Raw genomic sequence first — 18,691 nt, 5'->3', positions numbered from 1 at the left:
CCTGCCAGCACCCTGGGTTCTGTGATCCGGAAACCTCCTTTCTGTCCTCGCCCTGAGTGTGAGGTGGGCATGGAGGGCAGTCAGGTGGGCAGGCCTGTGAGTGCTGCCCCACCCCCACCCCAGCACAGCCAGAGTGGTCAAGAACAGAGAGAGGGACCCACCCCTTCCTCGCTCTGGACCTCAGTCTATGAACTCCGTGTGATGCGACGTGGCAGTCAGCCCAGCGGTCACTAGGGCCTGCAGCGCCCATGCCCTGGGATTCCTGGGATTCCGGTCCATAGGCAGGAGACAGAATGACCCGTGCTGGGGGTCTGCTGTCCCTGAGGCAGCCCAGCCTCAGCCTCTGCCCTGCACCCCTCCAGGCACAGGCTCGGCAAAAGCGGGGGACGTGGCAGACTTGGACAGCTCTGTGCAGTGCGCAGGGAGATCGTGCACCACCCGTGTCCAGGTGCTGCACGGGTGACATTTTGAATCCTGTCAGCAACTCCATGGGTGATTTTACAGATGAAAACATGGAGGCACAGAGAGGGGGAGGCCTGATTCCAAAGCTCACGTGCTGCACTCTGCAGGGGGCTTTTCTGTCCGCAACATAGGGGTGAGGATGGCCCAGGAGACCCGGAAGGCTGGCTGTGTCACTTGGGGCAGACGCCTCACCTCCCTCCGCGGCTGCTGTGGAAATACCGTGCAGCGCTGGACGCGTAGGTACACGGGCATCCTAGGCACGTCCTAGAGGCGTCAGGAATCATCTCGGCCTGAGCCTCCCAAACTCCCAAGTTCCTGCACTGCCCTGCCCCCACACGCAGCACCTGGTATTCGCAGGGAAACTCTGAAACGGATACTTCGTATCGCTGTCATTAAATAGAACATCTCAATCACTTGCCATCAACGGAAGACGTCGTCCACAACACTGCAGGAAATCAGAGCAAACACATCATATGCTGTGTATATGCTGGTGCCTGCTTGAGGCTTGCTATCCCCGTGTCAAAAGGGAAATAATAAAGTGTCAAACGGACGGAAAGGACTGAAGTGGGCAACTGCTGTTTCTTCCCTGACTTAAGGCTGAAAAAGCACGAAGAGGGAGCTGTCTCTCTCCAAGACATCCGTGTCACTTGGAGTTAGCGAAACGGTCCCCACGCTCCCGCAGACGCAGGTCCCCGTGTCTCCTCCTCCACCCCCCCTCTCCCTCCCAGCTCCGCGCCGACAGGGAAGGGGGGTGGGCGTCCCGCCCGGGATCGCACCGCCCGCCAGCTCATTTGCATGGACCGAGGTGGGCGGGGCCGCGGGGCTGACGTCACGCGGGGAAAGCCGGAGTCGCGGCGTGGAGGCCGCGCGGAGAGCGCCGCGGGCGCTGGGCGGGGCGGCGGCGCCCCGTAAATCTGGGACCTCAGCCCCAGCACCCCGCACCCTGCCTCCGCGCTCCCAACCCGCCGCCGCAATGTACGATCCCGAGCGCGGCTGGAGCCTGTCCTTCACGGGCTGCGGCTTCCTGGGCTTCTACCACATCGGGGCGACCTGCTGCCTGAGCGAGCGCGCCCCGCACCTGCTCCGCGACGCGCGCATGTTCTTCGGGGCGTCGGCCGGGGCGCTGCACTGCGTCACCTTCCTCGCGGGGATGCCGCCAGGTACGTCCAGGGCCGCCGCCGCGGCTCCTCCCCCACGGGCGCAGGGGGCCCGGCGGAGCCGCGTTTGCGCGTGGACCCTGCGGCGTACAGCCCCCGGCCCCCCGTAGACGGGCGCCTCCTCCGCCGCGTCCAGCGCCTGGGGGGCGGCTCTCTGGGCGTGGGAACCCCAAGCACCTCCCCACGCTAACCCCACTCTGGCCTCCGGCCTTGAAGGACGCCCCTCTGCCCCGGGACTGAGAGCCTGGTGGTTCGGGAGCTCCCGGGAGAAGGGAGCGCGCGACGCAGCAGGCGGAGGGCGGAGTTGGTCCCCGCGGTCCCCGCCGTCCGCTGGGAGGCGCTGGGCGAGCTGAGCCGCCGAAGTGAAGGGCACATCTGCCCTGGGTCCGACTAGGAAGGGCGGGCTTTGGCCTGTGCGCGCCCCCCCCCCCCCCCCGTCCTAAGGTGGGCGCCTTCTGGAGACTTGTGGGACTGGAGACATCATCACCACCTCCCCTCTCCCCTTCCGGGCGCCTTGGTGCTGCCCAGCTCTGGGGGTGATGGGGTTGGGTGCGTCTCTGGCAGAGGGCAACTCTTTGGAGTCCTCCTGGGCAGACTTGCCGGTTTGGAGTCCAGGGGGCTGGGGGAACAAGCGGGGGGTGTGCGTGGGGTGGGGGAGAGATAGAAAGTTATCTCCTGTCCTCCTTTTCCAGTGTTTCAGACCCTTCTTGGGGGCTGGACTGGATCCATGGACACCCCCCATCCCCACTCCCTCCACACCCTACTCAGTGCCACGGGAAATGAGAACCTGCCTGTTTGAGTCTTGTCCCAACTAACATCTGTCCGTGTGTGTGCCCATGGGAGGGGAGGATGTGGGGCACATGCCCAGCTGGCCTAAACTATTAGGGTACAGCATCCTTCTTCTGGGGTCTGAGTCGGGGTAGAGCCGGGAGCAAGTGGCAACATGGAGCTGTTGGCACCCACAGGACCCCAGACGGGAAGATAATGCACTTTATGAGCTCCAGTTTATCTGGGATTCCTTAATGATTGACTCCGTGCTGCACCCGGGGACTGCTGTGTTGGATGTGGGCAGCAGGGAGGACTGCTACTGGTGACCAGGAATCCCCTGCTAGCGGGCACAGCCCTGCCATTGGATAGGATCAGTGAGCAAATCCTGGGCTGACGGGGAGGTGGGGATTAGGAGACAGGCCACCCTGACTGCCTACTCCGTCCAGGGGGAGAGGAGAAAAGGGCAGGAAATGTGACCTCAGGGAGGATTCGAATGGCCACATGGCCAGTCCACACAGCCTGGGTGTTAGCAGTGATGAAAGCCAGCCCTTGTTCCCCGAGGAGACCTGCAGACACCCACATGGCTGAGTGTTTAATTGGGACCAGGTTCAAATGCTCTGAAGTGCACCTCCTCTAGTATAGAGGGGTTCCCCACTGGCAGGGGACAGGTACAGCTTGGGGCTGTGCCCTGCAGCAGAGGGAGGCTCAGGAGCCACGAAGTCCCTGGAAAATGGGTCTGGAGATTTTGGCAGAAGCTGCTCCCCGTGTTCTCGCTTTAACCTCCTGTTTCAGGTGAGGACCGCCAAGGAGCATTTCCCAGGGGCTGCGACTTGGGCAGAGATCTTGAGAGCGCATCTTAGCCGAAGCTGACTTAGGAGAGCCTGGCAGGCCTGCCAGCTGTGTGCACATTTGCCCCTTCTGTCTGAATTCAGTGGGGCCATGCGAGTAGGGGAAGCTGAGTTGAAGTCAGAGGTGGGTCAGGATAGGCTGGCGCGTGCATATCTGGCCTAAACATTCCAGGAGTTAATGACTGGCTGGGTCTTGGGCTGGGACGGGTAGTCCTACATGCCAGGGCAGTGCTGGCCAGCCAGAGGGGGCCAGGCCAGTGAGGGAGGTCACGTAGAGCATGAATGTCCCCTGTGCCCACTAGACGGTCTGGTAATTCTGGCAGTAGAGTTAAAGGTTAAGTCTAGTTACTTATTAGGCACTTCCTCTGGGTCAGCACCATCCAGGTTGTAGCGAAATACTGTCCCACGTTCAAAGCGCACAGTCTGAGACTTAGAGGCAGTGAAGGGACTTATCAAGGTCACTCAGCGAGTGAGAGGCAGAGGCAGGATTCCAGCTGCAATCCCAGCCTGCACCCCGTCCTGCTCCCTTCTCAGACGCATCAGTCCTCCTGCGGTGTCACGCCCATGGGCACTGAAGCGCTAAGGCTGAGGAGTCCCTGGCTGCTCTTTGTGGAGGTGAAGAGAGCTCGCCTGGGTCTCTGGAGACGCATTCCCAAGGCCAAAGCCTAGAGCCACGCTGTCCAATAGAAATACCGTGCAAGCCACGTCCGACGTTTTACATTTCCTAGGAGTCACATGGAAAAAAGTAAAAGACAAGTGAAATTAATTTCATTTCTCCCGGTTTAGCCCAAATAGTATCATCTTCCCGTCTAAACAATATGAAACATCATGGAGATAGTTTACATTCATTCTTTTCCCTACTAAGCCTTTGAAATCCTGTGTGTCTTGTATCTATCTCAGTTTGGATGAGCCCCATTGCAAGGGCTCCGTAGCCATAGGTGGCTGCCTCGCGGGAACGCAGGCCTAGAGAAGAGTCAGTTGGCAGCTCCCCTGCCGTCTGGTTTCTGGTCTTGTCATGAAGCAGTCCCACCTCCAGGGTGGCCCATCCCTTTGTGTGTTTGTCCCCCACCCCTGCAGACCAGGTGATACAGGTTGTCGTTGAAGCTATCCAGAGAGCCAGGAACCGGAACCTTGGTGTCTTCCACCCGTCCTTCAACCTGAGCAAGCACCTCCGAGACGGTCTCCAGAAACACCTGCCGGCCAACGTTCACCAGCTCATCTCTGGCAAAGTGTCCATCTCGCTCACCAGAGTGTCTGACTTGGAAAACGTCCTTGTGTCGGATTTTGAGTCGAAAGATGAAGTCGTGGACGTAAGCACTTTGTGTGGCTGTTGTCAAATAAGAAAGGCTGTTGTTTCTTTCTTTTGGGACATAACAGAGAGGGCTGTCGCAGGCCACCGGTGCCATTTCCTAAGATGCAAAAACCTGGTTGACCGTGATGCTATTTGCTTCCTGCGGCAGAGTGACCTAAATTTGGCGTGTCTTAGCACAGAGAAACCCTGTGTGTTTCAGGATAGTTGCAGTTTCAAATTCACGCCTCCCCATCTTTCCAGACGCGGCTCCTGACCACCTACCTGCCTTCTCCAGGGACCCTGTCCCAACAATGCCTGTTTCTTAATGAGTTCCCCCGGAGGGAAGCCCCACGCGGTGGGAGCCTGTCTTACTGGCGTCTGTCCTCGGATCCTAGCACAGAGAGCGTTTGTGATATTAAAATACCACTTAATTTGGCTGATGCCTTTTCTGACATTTACATGGACTGCATTGCGCTTTCACACAGGTCTGTACAAGAGAGCAGCCTGGCACAGAGCACTAGTGTCCCCTTCCTTTTAATGTTGTTTCTACACAGCCAGCACCTGTCCGTTCCCACAAGACCGTCCTCTCAGTGAATCAGTGTTGCGTCTTGCTTGATGCTCTCTAGCGTGGTCCCCTCAAAGTGTGGTCCCTGGGCCAGCAGCATCAGTGTGACGCTCTGATCGAGGCCCTTCCCAGTCAGTCAGTGAGTCGACAACTCCTGGTCCTGTCTGCAATGGCCCAGTGTGACTCGTGGGGAACGGGGACAGCAAGTTGGTGTCCACAGACAGTGTCGTTACGGTGAGATCGAAATACAAGTGTGTAGGTTGGTTCATCGTTCATTCAATTCATTTATTAAAGCACCTACTCTGTGCAAAGAGCATTTTCAGGCGTATTGCTTTTCTCCCTTGGAGAAGGCTTATAAAAGCCCTGGAGATGGGTGGACTCTTTCAGCCTTTGATTTCACTCCCTTTTGTCTTCACAGGCCTTGGTTTGTACTTCCTTCATCCCTATCTTCTGTGGCTTAATTCCTCCTTCCTTCAGAGGCGTGGTAAGTCTGCTTTGGAACTGTGTTTGCATAGTTCCTGCCTGCAAAGCGATAGGACCCCAAACACACAGCCTTGTGCTTCTCAGCCTCCAGGCAGAGATTCCACACCCCCGCCCCTGACCCTGCCCTACCCTAGGCCCTCATCTGGCGATCTGTAAGGAAAGCTGGTTCACCTCATCTTCACATGAGTGGGTAGATGCCCAGTGGCCTCATTAAAGTAGGAGACGCTTAGGAATCGCTTACTGGCTTGTGGGAGAGCTTTATTCTTAGGGGTTGAGAGTTTCAGTCCTCTGGACTGACTGTCCTTTATAGCCGTGGCTTGTGGCAGAAGCTGCCAACAGGGCTGCGGTTTGGTTCCATCGAACAAAAACATGAACACATATGGCTCATGCTCAGCTGTGCTGCGGGCAGCCAAGCAGAAGTTGGGGTGTTTATTCTGCAGCCTCTGGACTACACGCTGGGCTGGGCTGGACAGTTGGCAGCCTCGTTCTAGGGCAGTCTCTGGAGACAGTTAAGGTTTTGTCCCAACAGGGGGAGTGCTGCTGGCTTTGGCTTGACAGGTGCAATCTGCCCAAATTGTACCAAAACCCTCCTGCCCAGCTGAAGGTGGTTGAAGGAAATGGGGATATGGATATGGATATGGATGCTCAGAGTAACTGAGCCCAAATGCTGCTGGTTGGGGGATAAGACGATGGTTTCTGGAGGCCATCTAGGCCCCAGGTTCACTGTTTCGTTTAAGTCTCTAAAGCCTCTCGAGGCGCTGGTTCTCGTTTTCAAGGTGTGGAGCGACCGGGCTCACAGGTGAAATATCTTGTCCCAGATTTCCCAAGCAGCAAGGGCGTCTGGACTTGACCCCTGCCTTCTAGGGCAGGGTTTGCGTCCCGTTGTGCCGAGTGCACACTCCATGGGCACACCTGGGGGCTCCCACCTGGGCTCAGGTCATGGGCCCGTCTGCCTCTTTGCCAGGCACTTTCTGTGCAGGGCATAATCTCTACACTAGTTTGTAGCACGCCTGAGTGCCAACCTCAAGCCTGGCCGGGCACAGAAATGCTCAGTACGGAGTTTCTGAGTGATCCCCAAGCCCCGTTCTCCCTCAGGATCCGCCTGCAGCTCTGAGAAGCCTCTGCCCATGAAACACAGAAAAACACATAAAGCAGCAGCCCGGAGCTTCTGACAGGATGTCCTGTTTTCTCCCTTAAAAGCGATACATCGATGGAGGGGTGACTAACAATTTACCCATGTCCGATGCCAAAACGACCATCACTGTGTCCCCCTTCCATGGGGAGTCTGACATCTGCCCTAAGGTCAAGTCCACGAACTTTTTTCACGTGGATGTCACCCAGCTCAACCTACGCCTCTGCTCAGAAAACATCTACCTGCTAAGCTGCGTACTGTTCCCTCCGGACGTCAAGGTGACTGGGGGGCTGTGTTCTGGGGTGTAGCTCTTCTTTGCTTCCCTGTTTGCCTGGAGAGCCACCAGTTCTCTATGCAAACAAACAGAAACAGACCCTCATTGAATAGGACCTTGGAGAAGAGTCCCTTGTCCCGGAAGCTCAGTGCTGTCCCACTCTGATCACTGGAATCACCTGGGGACATTTGACCAGCACCACAGCTCAGGTGCCACTTCCAGGGGCTGTGGTGTAAGTACAGTCAGCCCTCTCTGTCCACGGGTTTTGCACCCACGGATTCAAGCATCCGCAGATTCAATCAACTGCAGATCGATAATAATAATAATAATAAATCCCAGAAGTTTCCATAAAAGAAAAACGTGACTTTGCCACTTACCGAGCCCTATGCTGAATCCACGCAGATGAAGTGTGTATGGACAGACCTGGTCGTAGCCTATATGCAAATGTAGCTTATATGCAAACCCTACATCATTTTATATCAGGGAATTAAGCATCTGTGAATTTTGGTATCCAAGGGAAGTCCTGGAAGCAGGCCCCCATGAATACCAGGGGACGACTGTCGTCTGGGTATAGCTGGGGAGGCAGGGTAATTTTTAGTTACCCAGATGATTCTTCTTTTTAACCATGGTCACAAACCACACTGCTGGTTGTAGGACGTCTCACCACCCTAACGCTGTAAGAAAACCTGTAGGCTGTGTCCCCAGCAGTGCTGGGGACAAAGGGGGCTGTGCGGTGCGGTGTGCACCCCCAGCGTGAGTTCCCACTGGAGGAAAGGCCATATACCACAGCTGCGTGCGTGGTTGGTACGCAGCTGTTAATGGTCCAGTGACAACTGGGACAGGCCCCCTGGCATGCTGGGGTGCCAGCAAAGGCTCCATGGAGGGGTGTCCACAGGAGGGGAGGACTGCTGTGTCCCGCCTCACTGTGGCTGCGCCTGGCATGTGGGAGTGGCTCAGAGTTTACCAGAGCCTTCCCTTTCCCTTGGCTGACTTTAGATATTTCCGTGAATGATGCTTAGTGACGTCCCCGCCCTGCAGCTAACTTACTTGATTTGCTTACAGGTGCTTGCAGAGCTATGCTTTCAAGGGTACAGAGACGCGGTCAGGTTCTTGGAAGAAAATGGTATGTAGGGGCCGGGAAACAGATGTGCCCTTTTAATAAGCTTTCTGTTAGCAGCCTACATAAACCCGAGACTGGTGTGAGCAATGTCACTCGCTGCTCACTGCTTTCACTGCCTGTCATGCTCAGCCCACTCATTGGCCTCGTGAGATAGGAAATCTTCGCCCCACTTTACAGATGGGGAAATGGAGGCTCAGAAAGGCGAGCCAGGGACCACATGCCACTCACTGAGGGGCAGAGCTGGGATTTGAACCCAGAATGCCACGGCTCCAGGGCTCTGTCTCCTTCCATGGTGTCGCCTGTCTGAAGGCAGACAGTTCTGTTGTTTTCTTTTCTGCTTGAACGGTTGTGAACCTTAAGTTTCATGAAGGCGTTGAACAGGGTTTCTGGGCATGGGCCCCAAGTGAGGCAATCAGAATAATCGTGCGCAGCCAGGTGTGGGGGACGCCCACTGGACCGGCTGACCTTTCTGGGGCAGGTTGCTGCCTTTGAATCCTCCTGGCTCCTGTGGGCTGTGGGAGTTGGGCTCTAGGAACATTCGAGTGGAGCCAAATAGTAGATGTGTTTGGAGCTGTTTTTCTTCACTATTGAGAATCGATTCATGTACTGATCCTCTTTGGCCAAGACCAGGAAGACTGTGTGGGTAAAAGGACATCCACATATGATCTGCTCAGCAAATGTTGATTGTGTACCTTCTGGGTACCAAGCAGTTGGCTGTGGAGAGGGACACCGCAGTGACGAGGCAGGTGCGGGCCCTGCCCTCCTGGCGCTTACAGTCCGGTCGGGAGTGCAGATCCGTAAATGGAGGTCTGATAGTGTGCAAAGTGCCTTGGCAGGAAGAGGTGACATGCTACAGGGCCACGCAGGAGGGAATCCACGCTGACACTTTGAGGGAGGTTGGAGGGGGCGTGAGAGTGAGGCCCGCAGGCAATGGAGTGTAGTCTGTTGGGCGACAGAAAGAAGGGTTGTGGCACTGGTATGGCAGGGTGGGGGACACTGAGAGATGGACAGAGGAGGGGACAAGGCTGCGCCTGGTGGGCATGGTGAGGGTTTGCATCTTGCAGCAGTAGGGAGCCACTGAGGGCTGCTGAAGCAGGAGTGAGGAAGGTCAGAGGGGAGCTTTGGAGGCCCCTCTGGCTGCAGTGAGGCAGCGGGACGCTCGGCCGGGTCGGGGTAGGGGAAGGGGCCCGAGGGAACAGGACTGACCAGAGATTTGTGAAGAGGAAGACTTGAGGATGAGGCCCTGGCTGTTGGCCTCAGGAGCTGGGGTCAGGGGAGAGGGGGCTCTGCCCACGGGTTCAGGGCGCTCCAGAGGGAGAGGGTTTGCTGGAAGTCAGGGGAGCTCCGTGTAGGACATGTAGGTGCCCCAGGGGCATTTTGGGGACAGCTGTGCAGGAGGCAGCTGATGTCAGGGTCCAAAGTCCTGGACAGCAGCCTGGACTGGGGATGCAATTTGGAGGCGGTCTGGGACTAAATGATGGTGATGGACCCTGCGGGGGTGGATTCAGGTTACTTGCTGACTTGGGCCCACCTCTACCTCCTACAGCCTCTGTTTCAACATCTGTAGCGAGAGTAGTTTGCACTAAATGCGTCCAGGCGGTACTTAGTCATTCTAAAGACCAGTATGTGGCTGAGTGTTTGCAGCAGCAGGGCTGGGTTTGGGTTGAGATACCCAAGTGTGGTCCTCAGCCAGGCCGGCCTCCCTCGGGTCCTGCAGAGGACGTGTGGGGGTGGGGCAGGGTTGTCCTCCGGGAACAGATTCTCTGAAACATACCTAAGGGAAAGTGAAATCTCAGAGGGTGAGCAGTGTGCCTGATAGAGGCCCGGAAAGATCTAGAGAGAAGCATAAACAGAAGGTGTAACCTGGGGAACACGACACAGGTATCCAGGAGTAGCTCCTGGTCCTTTGAACATGAGGTTGGAAGCAAGAGATGAGCCGGGGTAGCTATAAATCTCTGAAACCAGCGTTCCCCCTGCCCCCACCAGCGTGCCAATTCCGGGAGAGCAGGAGGCACTCCCTGGTGTCAGCCACTGTGCCCCAGCACCTGGGGGCAGTGGCTGCACAGACCCCCTTACCTAGTACTACGTTCAGGACCACATGTGTAATGCAAGAGTGCCGTCACTGATGTCAGACCTGGGTTCAAATCTCGCTCTGCCACAGATGGGCTGTGTGGCCTTGGATGAATCACTTAACCTCTCTGTGCTTCTGATTTCTCAGCTGAAAAGTGGAGAGGCTGGTAGCAGTTGAGTGGCTGCTGCAAGGCCTGACTGTAAAGTTCCTAGTCGAGGCCTGGACCGCAGGCTTTCCCAGTGGTGTAATACCTGCTATCACAAATTATTCCAGCTATAATCCTCCTATTTCAACCTCACGAGTCCACCTGTGGCTGTGGGACCCACACCACTTGTGAGTGGTGGAGCCAGGTGCCGACCCAAATCTGCCTGGCTTCAAAGCCCCACACGTCTTTCTCCCCATTACAGATGTTGGCCCGTGTCCATCCCCAACTATACTGAGTGGAGGCTGGGCCTGAAGCTCTGGTGGCTGCTAGCCGCCCTCTCACTGGGTGAGTGGGTGGGTGGATGGGTAAGGACCCCTGCCATCCAAATTCGCCTGATGGTTTCTCTTCTGTGCCCTTCCAGGCATCTGTAACAGGCTCCATCCGTGCCTGAATTTATCTCTGCCACAGCAGGACATCCTTGCGCCCCCCTGTGAGACCAGGAGCCTGGAGGCTCCCCTGGGGGTGGCCGCCTGGCCGACAAAGCCTCCAGGAAACAAGCTGCTGAACCATCCCAGCGTCCTGCCCTGGGACGAGAGCATCCTGGAGACCCTGTCACCCCAGCTCACTATAGGTGCCGACTCCTCAGGGGTGAACCCGGAGAGGATGTTATTTTCTGTGACTGTTTGAGAGACTGAAAGGGCTTCTAGAAATTCTGTGCGTGAGGGAGGATGGTGAAACTACCACGGGGAGGAAACGGGCAGAGTGACTGGGCCTTGGGGCCCCCACCTCTTGGCACAGCCTCCCCTGAGCCAGGTGCTTTGCTCAGTCTCCCTTCCCCTGGGGACATGGCCTGAGGAAAACAAACTCCCGCTGAGCCCATTTCGAGTTAACCAGACAGGCTCTCCGCTCCTGGGACCCAGGCACTGGATACCAGCGGGCCCGTTCTTTTGGAACACCGTTCTCTGCCTGTCTACCCATCTCAAGGCCTTCTTTCTCACGGAGCCTCTCCTGATTTGCCCCTCCCTCCAAACCCCCAGTGTTGACCCTTCATTGAACGGTGCCGTCAACTATCAGATGGACAGATGAATGCACAAAAGCCTCCCATCGGACGGTCGGAGAAATTCAGAGTTGAGCAGAACGCGTTCCTTGCCCCTGAGGCACTGACGCCCTAGCAGTTGCTCAAGTTCCTGGGATTTGGGGCATCGCGAGGTCATTACCAAGGGGACATAGAAGGCCAGGGGGTTCCAGGCAGGAGACGGAATCCTGGCAGCTGGAGGTTCACAGAGAAGTTCTCGAAGCTCACTGAGCACTGTGTGCACGCCTCCAGAAAGAGTTGTCAGTTTAAAAGAGCCGTTACTTGGGAGCCCAGCCCCTGTAGCTGTCCAAGGGCTCTTCTGAGCGTATCCCCCATTTGCTGTCATTTGTGAATGCTTCGGATTGTTTGGCTGCCGGGAGTTGTGGACCTCATAGAAATTCCAAACACCACCTGGGTAAGGTGGCTTGCTTTCTGCCCTGGTGGGAGGTAATGCCTCCAAATTGTGTTTTTCAGCCATGAGGGAAGTATTTAAAATCCAAGGCGGATACATGAACAGGATTTACAACTCCCTCCCGGTGAAGGTGATGTCCTACGTCATGCTGCCGTGTACGCTGCCCGTGGAGTCTGTGATTGCTGTGGCCCAGAGGTGAGCACTGCCGCGGCTGCATGTCCCGGGGCTGAGACGGGGGGAGGCCCTGAGCCCGGGGCTTGGCACCTTGTGCAGCGGGATGGAGCTCAGTCGACGTGGAACACCCCGAAAGGCGCCTCGCGGGGAGCCCCTGCCCCGCCCACCTCCTTTCTCAGTGCTGTTGTAGGTCTGTCACTTCTTGTAGGTCTGCCCTTTTATTTGGGGATCTTATTCATGGTAGGGAAGGCCGTGCGGCAAACACGTGTGAGCGCTGGATCCCTGGGCGTTTGTTCCACCTCCGCTTTCTTCAGGTTTACTTTGGTGCTTCCTTTTTTAGTGAGTTAATCCAGCATGTCCTTCAGTCCATCTTTTAAAATCCAACCCATTCTTCACAAGGCAGCTCAGGTCTCCTACCCGTGGGGAACCCTCCCAGGTCCCTTCCCCACCCAGCCTTGCTCTGGGTTCCAGCATTTATCAAAACCCAGACGTGGGGTCCTTTTTATGTCTGGGAAGTTGGGAGTCTGTGGAGAGCAGCGGTCGGGCCTCTTCAGTGGCTTCCTCTGCTGGGCTGACACGTGGCCAAGCGCAGTGGGGCGGAGTGGAGCGGGTGGTGTCTCCATTACAAACCGTGGGCATACTGATGGGCGGGCATCTTGCCACAGACAAGGAGAATCCTGGAAAAACGAAAGCATTTTCCTTTTATTTCCATGTAAGTCCTTTGAGCTTTCCTGAATTGAAAGTGGCCTAACTTTCCATTAGGGCTTTTAGGCAGGCTAGGCCCAAATCCGCCTTCTGGGAATTCATCAGACTGGGATTAGAAGTGACCCTGGACATTAATTGGGACAAAGGCTATTGTTGTAAGATAGCTAGCTGCCTTTTCTTCAGTTGTTGTTTTGTTCTCTTTGTTGTGGCTTATCTTCATACTGACACACTGTGTACGTGTGTGCGCGGGTGTGATTTCATTCCTGCAGACTGGTGTTGTGGCTTCCGTATATTCCTGATGATATCCAGTGGTTTCATTCGGTAACCTCTCAGATTTGTTCTCGTGTGATAAACCATCTGCTCCCCAGTTCCAGGTAAGTGATTTGCCTGTGGGGGTTTGGGTCGGACGGGCCTTCCTTTCCTTTGCGCAGGCCTCATGCACTCTCCAGAAGCACCACTGAGTGCCCGATAGGTGGCAAGGAGCTTATCCTTTCATGCAGGGGGCCCTGTCCTGTGGGAGGCAGCTGAGTAAATCAGAGGTCCCAGTAAAGCTAACCTGCACAGGGGACAGCAGGAAAGCCTCCGATTGGGACAGTTGTGATGGAGAGAGCTGAGAGGGGCGGAGGGGACAGGTGCAGGCCAGGAAAGTGAGAGCGTTCCCGGGCCTAAAGGAAGTAGCTCTGGAAGCCTGCCTCTGGGGGATGGGGTGAGGCACCGAGAGAGGCGGGGCCAGGCGGGGCTTCCCATGGGTGTGGCCTGGCGTCCTGTTAAAGCAGACTCCCTTCTGACCTCAGATTTTGCAGTCTGCTTCGTAATGTGGCCCGGTGACCCCTGCTGCTTTCTGAACTCTGCACACTTGATTCGTACTAAAAAGGGCCTTCTTCTGGTTACTAGGGTTGGATCTTACCCTAAAAATCACAGGTCTTGGCTGTCTCGCCTGTTCATCAGCCTTGACCCTCACCTACCTCCTCGTTGGGTTCCTGCGAGGCTTTGGGCACCCCCTAGCACAGTACTGGACACATGGAGTGCCTTCGGGAGATGGGGCCTTAGTCGTTCCTGCTGTTGGCAGATGTGGAAGGGTTTAAATAGGGAGTGGCAGGATCTGAGTTGCACTGAGAATGACTGCAGTGGGCTTGTGGACGATGCTAGACCTCAGAGCCCAGCGGGCAGCAAGCTCACCATTGAGAGGGAGCCACGCTGGCCCAGGCAAGGGTGAGAGGGCCTGGTCCCTGAACCTGTGGGGCTGAGAGATGTCATAGTTTCTGGGGCCAGAAGGAGGTACCAGTTACAAGCCCTGGTGCCTGCAGGCATTCCGAGGGGGTGGGGCAGCTAGTCAGAAGGAAGAGGCCTGGGAGGGGTGGCTGGTCTGTGGAGGGCACCCTGGTGGGAGAGCTGCTCTGTGTGGAGGAAATTGATGTGCTCCATCGTGCCCGTGGATGTCCGGTGGCAGGTGTCCAGGTGGCTGTGAGGGCCATAGGCTTTGAGGCCCAGGTTGGTGACATCAGCCAAGTACTAAGGGGCGGAGGAAAGTGTGGCTTTGGGCTGGGCCACCCTGCAGCGCCCAGAGTCTGTTCGGCAGTGCACTAAGCGTTGGCAGACAGCGTCCGTCCATCCTCTCTGAGACTCAAGACGGCTGCTGAGTCAGCATTCTTTGTTTCAGATCCCCAATGCTGGCAAGAAGCCAGCAGCCCTCCGCACACAAACCAGAGCACCATGGGACCTCAGCCCTCCTGCTCCGCAAGGACCTGGACACCGGTCCTGCGGACTCTCCAATAGGACCCAAAGTGCAGACTGCCCAGCAATCCATCCTCCAGTCCGGCCTCAGCTTCCTGGGCAGTAGTCCTGCTGGGGGTGGGAGCGACCCCTCCCTCCCCACTTTCTCAGCCGGGGAGAGCTTGAGGAGGCAAGTCTAGGACGTTCTTTGGGAGCTGCTAGGCCTTTCCCATCTTTGTGCAACTATCTCCACTCTGTTGTGGAATCCCCCATGTCTGTGACATATGGACCTTGGCCTCTGTGCTGAATTCATAGTTTATTAAAACCAAAGCTTATCGATTGGTCTTTATGATAAAGCTAGGAAGCTGCTTTTGGTATTTATGGTGCTCCCAAGGTTAAAGAAATCTAATACTGAAGCATGGCCGGGTGGGAAATGACCCTCAGTGTGGAGGGTCCATTTCTGTCCTGCAGCTCTCGAGTGTCCCAGAAAGAGCCTTCTAGAATGGCCGGTGTTTGGACAGGGGGATCTTACGGCTGGGGGTTTGGCTGCCCTTTGTGCAGTCTTGGGGGTTGGAGGAAAGACAGAAGGGTGCTCCATCTCCCCGTACAGGAAGCAGTTGGCATGGTGGGAAGGCATGCCATCTTTTTCCAAGAAGGGCACTCCACTCAGGGGCTATTAAAAGATAATAACTTCCTGACATTTTACAATACCCTTTCAACCCAGCCTAAATATTTGATGAAGAATTTTGTCTAAAACATAGGAAATCTTATTATCTGTTGAATTACGTATTATGTGAATCAGTGAGATGTTAAGAGAACAAGTCTTAAAAAAATATCCAGAGCACAAGACAGTCCCCCAGGTCCTCCAGGCAGAAGCCAGATGGCTTGGCCTCCTTTCCGCTCATGCCCTCAACTTGAACTTGACTTATTTTCCCCAAGCCTCTGGTCTGCTTTTCTTTTTTCTCACCACTCCTCCCACCCCCATCCTCTGTGCTCCCCCAGCCTCAATGGAGACAAATAAGAGACAGGGACCTCCCTTCTCCCAGGTGTGTGATTTGCTGGCAGTCACAATGTACTGTAACTCGAGGGGAAATGTGTGCGTCTGTTTTTCTTACACATTGGAATATAACACAAAAGAAAAACTGATAAACTCCGAATCCTAAATATTGGGACAGAAAGCTGCAACTCTCCCCTACGGTATATGAGTGTCCTGGAGTCAAGTTCAGACAAAGCGCTGTCTTGCAAAAACGAACCCTTTAAAATGGAATGTGGTTCTGGGGCAAACTCCACCTGAGCCTGAGCTTTTCTGAGCTGTGAACTCCTAGAAGGCAGGGGCCACTTGTGAACCCCTCTGCAGGTCTCCTGGGTGGGTGGGCACCTGATGCTTCTGTTCTGGTAGCACTTGGTCCCCAAGCGAGTGGTGGGATGCCCGGCCCCCTGGGCCCCCAGAACACGGCATGTCCCTTGCTGAGCTGGCCTGGTGGTGGAGGAGGCCTGCCTGACACCCACCTGGGCTCCTTCTGACCCACCCTGACACCTTTCCCTGACTCTCAAGTTTCCCAATCAGCTTTTCTGTCAGAACCACAGACATCACTACATTTTCACAGTGTTTTACAATAACCGGTGTATTCCCATAGAGACAGATGGACCAGGGGTGCCAAGAAAATGTATACACATGACTTGTATTCATCTTTTGTTATCCGTATATATTGAGCATGACAATTGGAATACAGTTTTTTTCCTTTCTTAAAATGTGTATACTTTTTTTTTTTTTTTGGCACCCTCTGTATATGCGAGTTTTGTGATTATGGCTAATAAGGTTCTTTGGAACTATATAGTTTTTGAAATAACTCAACCTTCTTACAATGAGGATATGTTTTATAAATTTTTAAAAGTGTGCTCTAAGACAAGGAACTATAACACTATTTTAGAAATGGCCAAGGCTCCCTCCATTTGTGCCTTAAATGCCACTCTCCCCACTCCCCCGGGCCCTCACCTCTCCAGCTGTGCTGCGGGTTCTCTCACACCCCTCCTACCTGATGAAATAGAACCCTTCCTCTGTTGATGGTGCATTTGGACCTCGGAGTATTCCACTGTCAGGAATAACCCATGTGTCGTCTAGTTAATGCCAGGGTACAGCAGTCTTCACCTGGTAAACAGTGGGCACAGCATGGCCCCCGTGTTAAAATACAGTGTGTGGGTGTAGATACGTATATGAGTGTGTCCTAGAAAAAGGACTGAAAGGACATACCTCGGAATACCCACCTTGGTTACCATCATGCTGTTGTTTGTAATTATGTTGTATTGGTGGTGCCTGTACGTGTTTTCCAAATTTCTACGGGACCATATATTATTTTCGTCAGACTATAACTCATAGTAAATGTGATTTTTAAAATACTTGCTCTCAGTGTTCTTTCTAAGGAGCCGCGGTCTTGCTTTTCTTCCCTCACAGCTGAGCGTCTTTAAAACACCCCCAGGTGAGGTTTCAGCCTCGCTTCCCCAGACAGCCCTGTTGAGCCAGGAGGCCTCCCTGCGAGCTGCTTCCTGGGCTTGTGGTCCAGACCCGCCTTCTAGAATCCCTCTCCTTCCTGTGGGACCCCAGATTCCTGAGTGGCTCCTTGTCCATCTGGGTGCCAGGCTCTTCCCCAAGGCTTAGGTCGGGCCAGCTCTGCTGAGTATGCACAGACTCTCCTGGGGGCTGGGGCTCCTTACGTGAGTGAGGACCTCCCCCCCAGTCTCTGGCTCAGGTGAGAGTAGGGCCCACATGCCCACTTACCCCCTGGCCATCCCTCGGCAGCACCCCAACCTAACCTGGCCAGTACAGGGCTCAGCTGCCTGACCAGCTGTCCTGTGTAACGTCCAACTCACATGAGCCAGCTGGGTGACCTCTGTGGGAAGACCCAGCCTCCCTCGTGGCCTCTGAGACGTGGGGTGTGATTTTTTAAGGGAACCAGTGTAGTTACTAAATTGCATGTCTACTTCTGATGGGACCAGATCAGCACTTCCTAAACCATGTTTTCTGGAATACCGGTAGATGTCATTAGGTGATTCGATCAGTTAGGATAGGCCGGATCACGTTGGGTTGAACAAAACCCCCTAAAGGGTTTATTTCTCATAGTACATACCCACCAGTCTTGGCTGATCCAGCCTGAAGCCGTCCCATCAGCTGGAGGGTCACTTACTGCCATGGTGAGGTGGGGGTGGGGAGGAATGTGGTGCTTAAAGGTTTTCATCCAGAAGTGACCCCTATCCCTCCAGCTCACAACTTGTTGACCAAAGCAAGTCACATGGATGGGGGCAGGGAAACTCAATTCTACCTTTTGCTCAAAAGAGGAGCCCTGGAAATACTGAGGCTACAGAAAGCCTCCGAAACAAGCAAAACACACACACACAAAAACAAATCCAGGAACTGCTGGGTTAAAGGAAGCAGAACAAGCATAGGTACTGCGGGACTTCTCAGAGCCTTTAATATGTTACTATGTATTGTGACTGTCAGAGCTGGTGTTTGACTGTGAAAGCTGTGACTCTGGGTTCCTGATGTGCCCTCTGTCACTGGTCCAGTGCCTCGGACACATTAGACTCTCAAATTATTTGGTTCATGACTTCTGTTGCAATCTGCAGGTCAACCTCATGACAGTTGAATGTTTAAACAAAATAACGGTGAATGTTTAAACAAAAATTTATTACAGTAAAAGACACATAGCCATTTATCCCCTTCAAAATACCTGTGCCACCCCCCCCGTCTCCCCATGCACCCCACCCCCGCATCAAACATGCTTATCCTGTTCTTGCCACTTTCTGAAGCAGTTCTGGAAGTTCTCTTTCGTGAGGGTCTGTAGTCGCTCTGTCATGGCTGTCTGATATCCTGAATTGATTCAAAACGTTTACCTTTCATGCTCATTTTGACTTTGGGGAAGAGCCAGAAGTCACACAGTGCCAGATCCAGGGAATAAGGTGGATGAGGACACACCGTCATATTTTTATTTGACAGAAATTGCCTTATACCAGAAGCCGTGTGTGACATGGAGCCTTTCCGTTGTGATGAAAACATACACTGAATGCTGCTGCCGAGTGCCATCCAAAGGGAAGGCAGGATCTCCAATACTGGAAGTGGTGCCTCGACCCTTAGTAACATGTGGGACGAGTTTCAGCTTGTTCGGTGCAGTCAGTCGGGTGTGAGCTACGGTTGAGAAAAGGTGTGTTTTAAAGTGTGTCGTAAATCATCCTCCATCATGACAACGCTCCGTGTCACACATGGCTTCTGTCAAATAAAAACATGACGGTGTGTCCTCATCC

At 54.7% G+C, this 18,691-nt stretch overlaps 1 protein-coding gene across 3 annotated transcripts; it reads left to right on the top strand.

Annotated features, from left to right (window-relative positions):
- Positions 1-1,290: 1,290 nt before the first annotated feature.
- PNPLA3 (patatin like domain 3, 1-acylglycerol-3-phosphate O-acyltransferase) lies at positions 1,291-16,786 on the top strand. 3 transcript variants are annotated; one of them, XM_081058168.1, is made up of 9 exons: positions 1,291-1,622; positions 4,313-4,545; positions 5,510-5,575; positions 6,775-6,984; positions 8,043-8,103; positions 10,738-10,947; positions 11,866-11,998; positions 12,952-13,056; positions 14,343-16,786. In XM_081058168.1, exons 1-9 carry the CDS (start codon positions 1,436-1,438, stop codon positions 14,593-14,595), a joined length of 1,458 nt encoding a protein of 485 aa, XP_080914294.1. In that variant the 5' UTR covers positions 1,291-1,435; the 3' UTR covers positions 14,596-16,786. The 3 variants fall into 3 exon arrangements, with proteins under 3 accessions (XP_080914294.1, XP_080914296.1, XP_080914295.1); XM_081058169.1 differs by having other exon boundaries at positions 1,314-1,622; positions 4,340-4,545; XM_081058170.1 differs by lacking the exon at positions 6,775-6,984 and having other exon boundaries at positions 1,300-1,622.
- Positions 16,787-18,691: the final 1,905 nt, after the last annotated feature.

Source organism: Rhinolophus hipposideros (genome assembly GCF_964194185.1).
Source record: "Rhinolophus hipposideros genome assembly, chromosome: 9".
Lineage (NCBI taxonomy): Eukaryota > Metazoa > Chordata > Mammalia > Chiroptera > Rhinolophidae > Rhinolophus > Rhinolophus hipposideros.
Note: the sequence above shows the minus strand (reverse complement) of the source record. Positions and strands in the feature narration are given on the sequence as shown.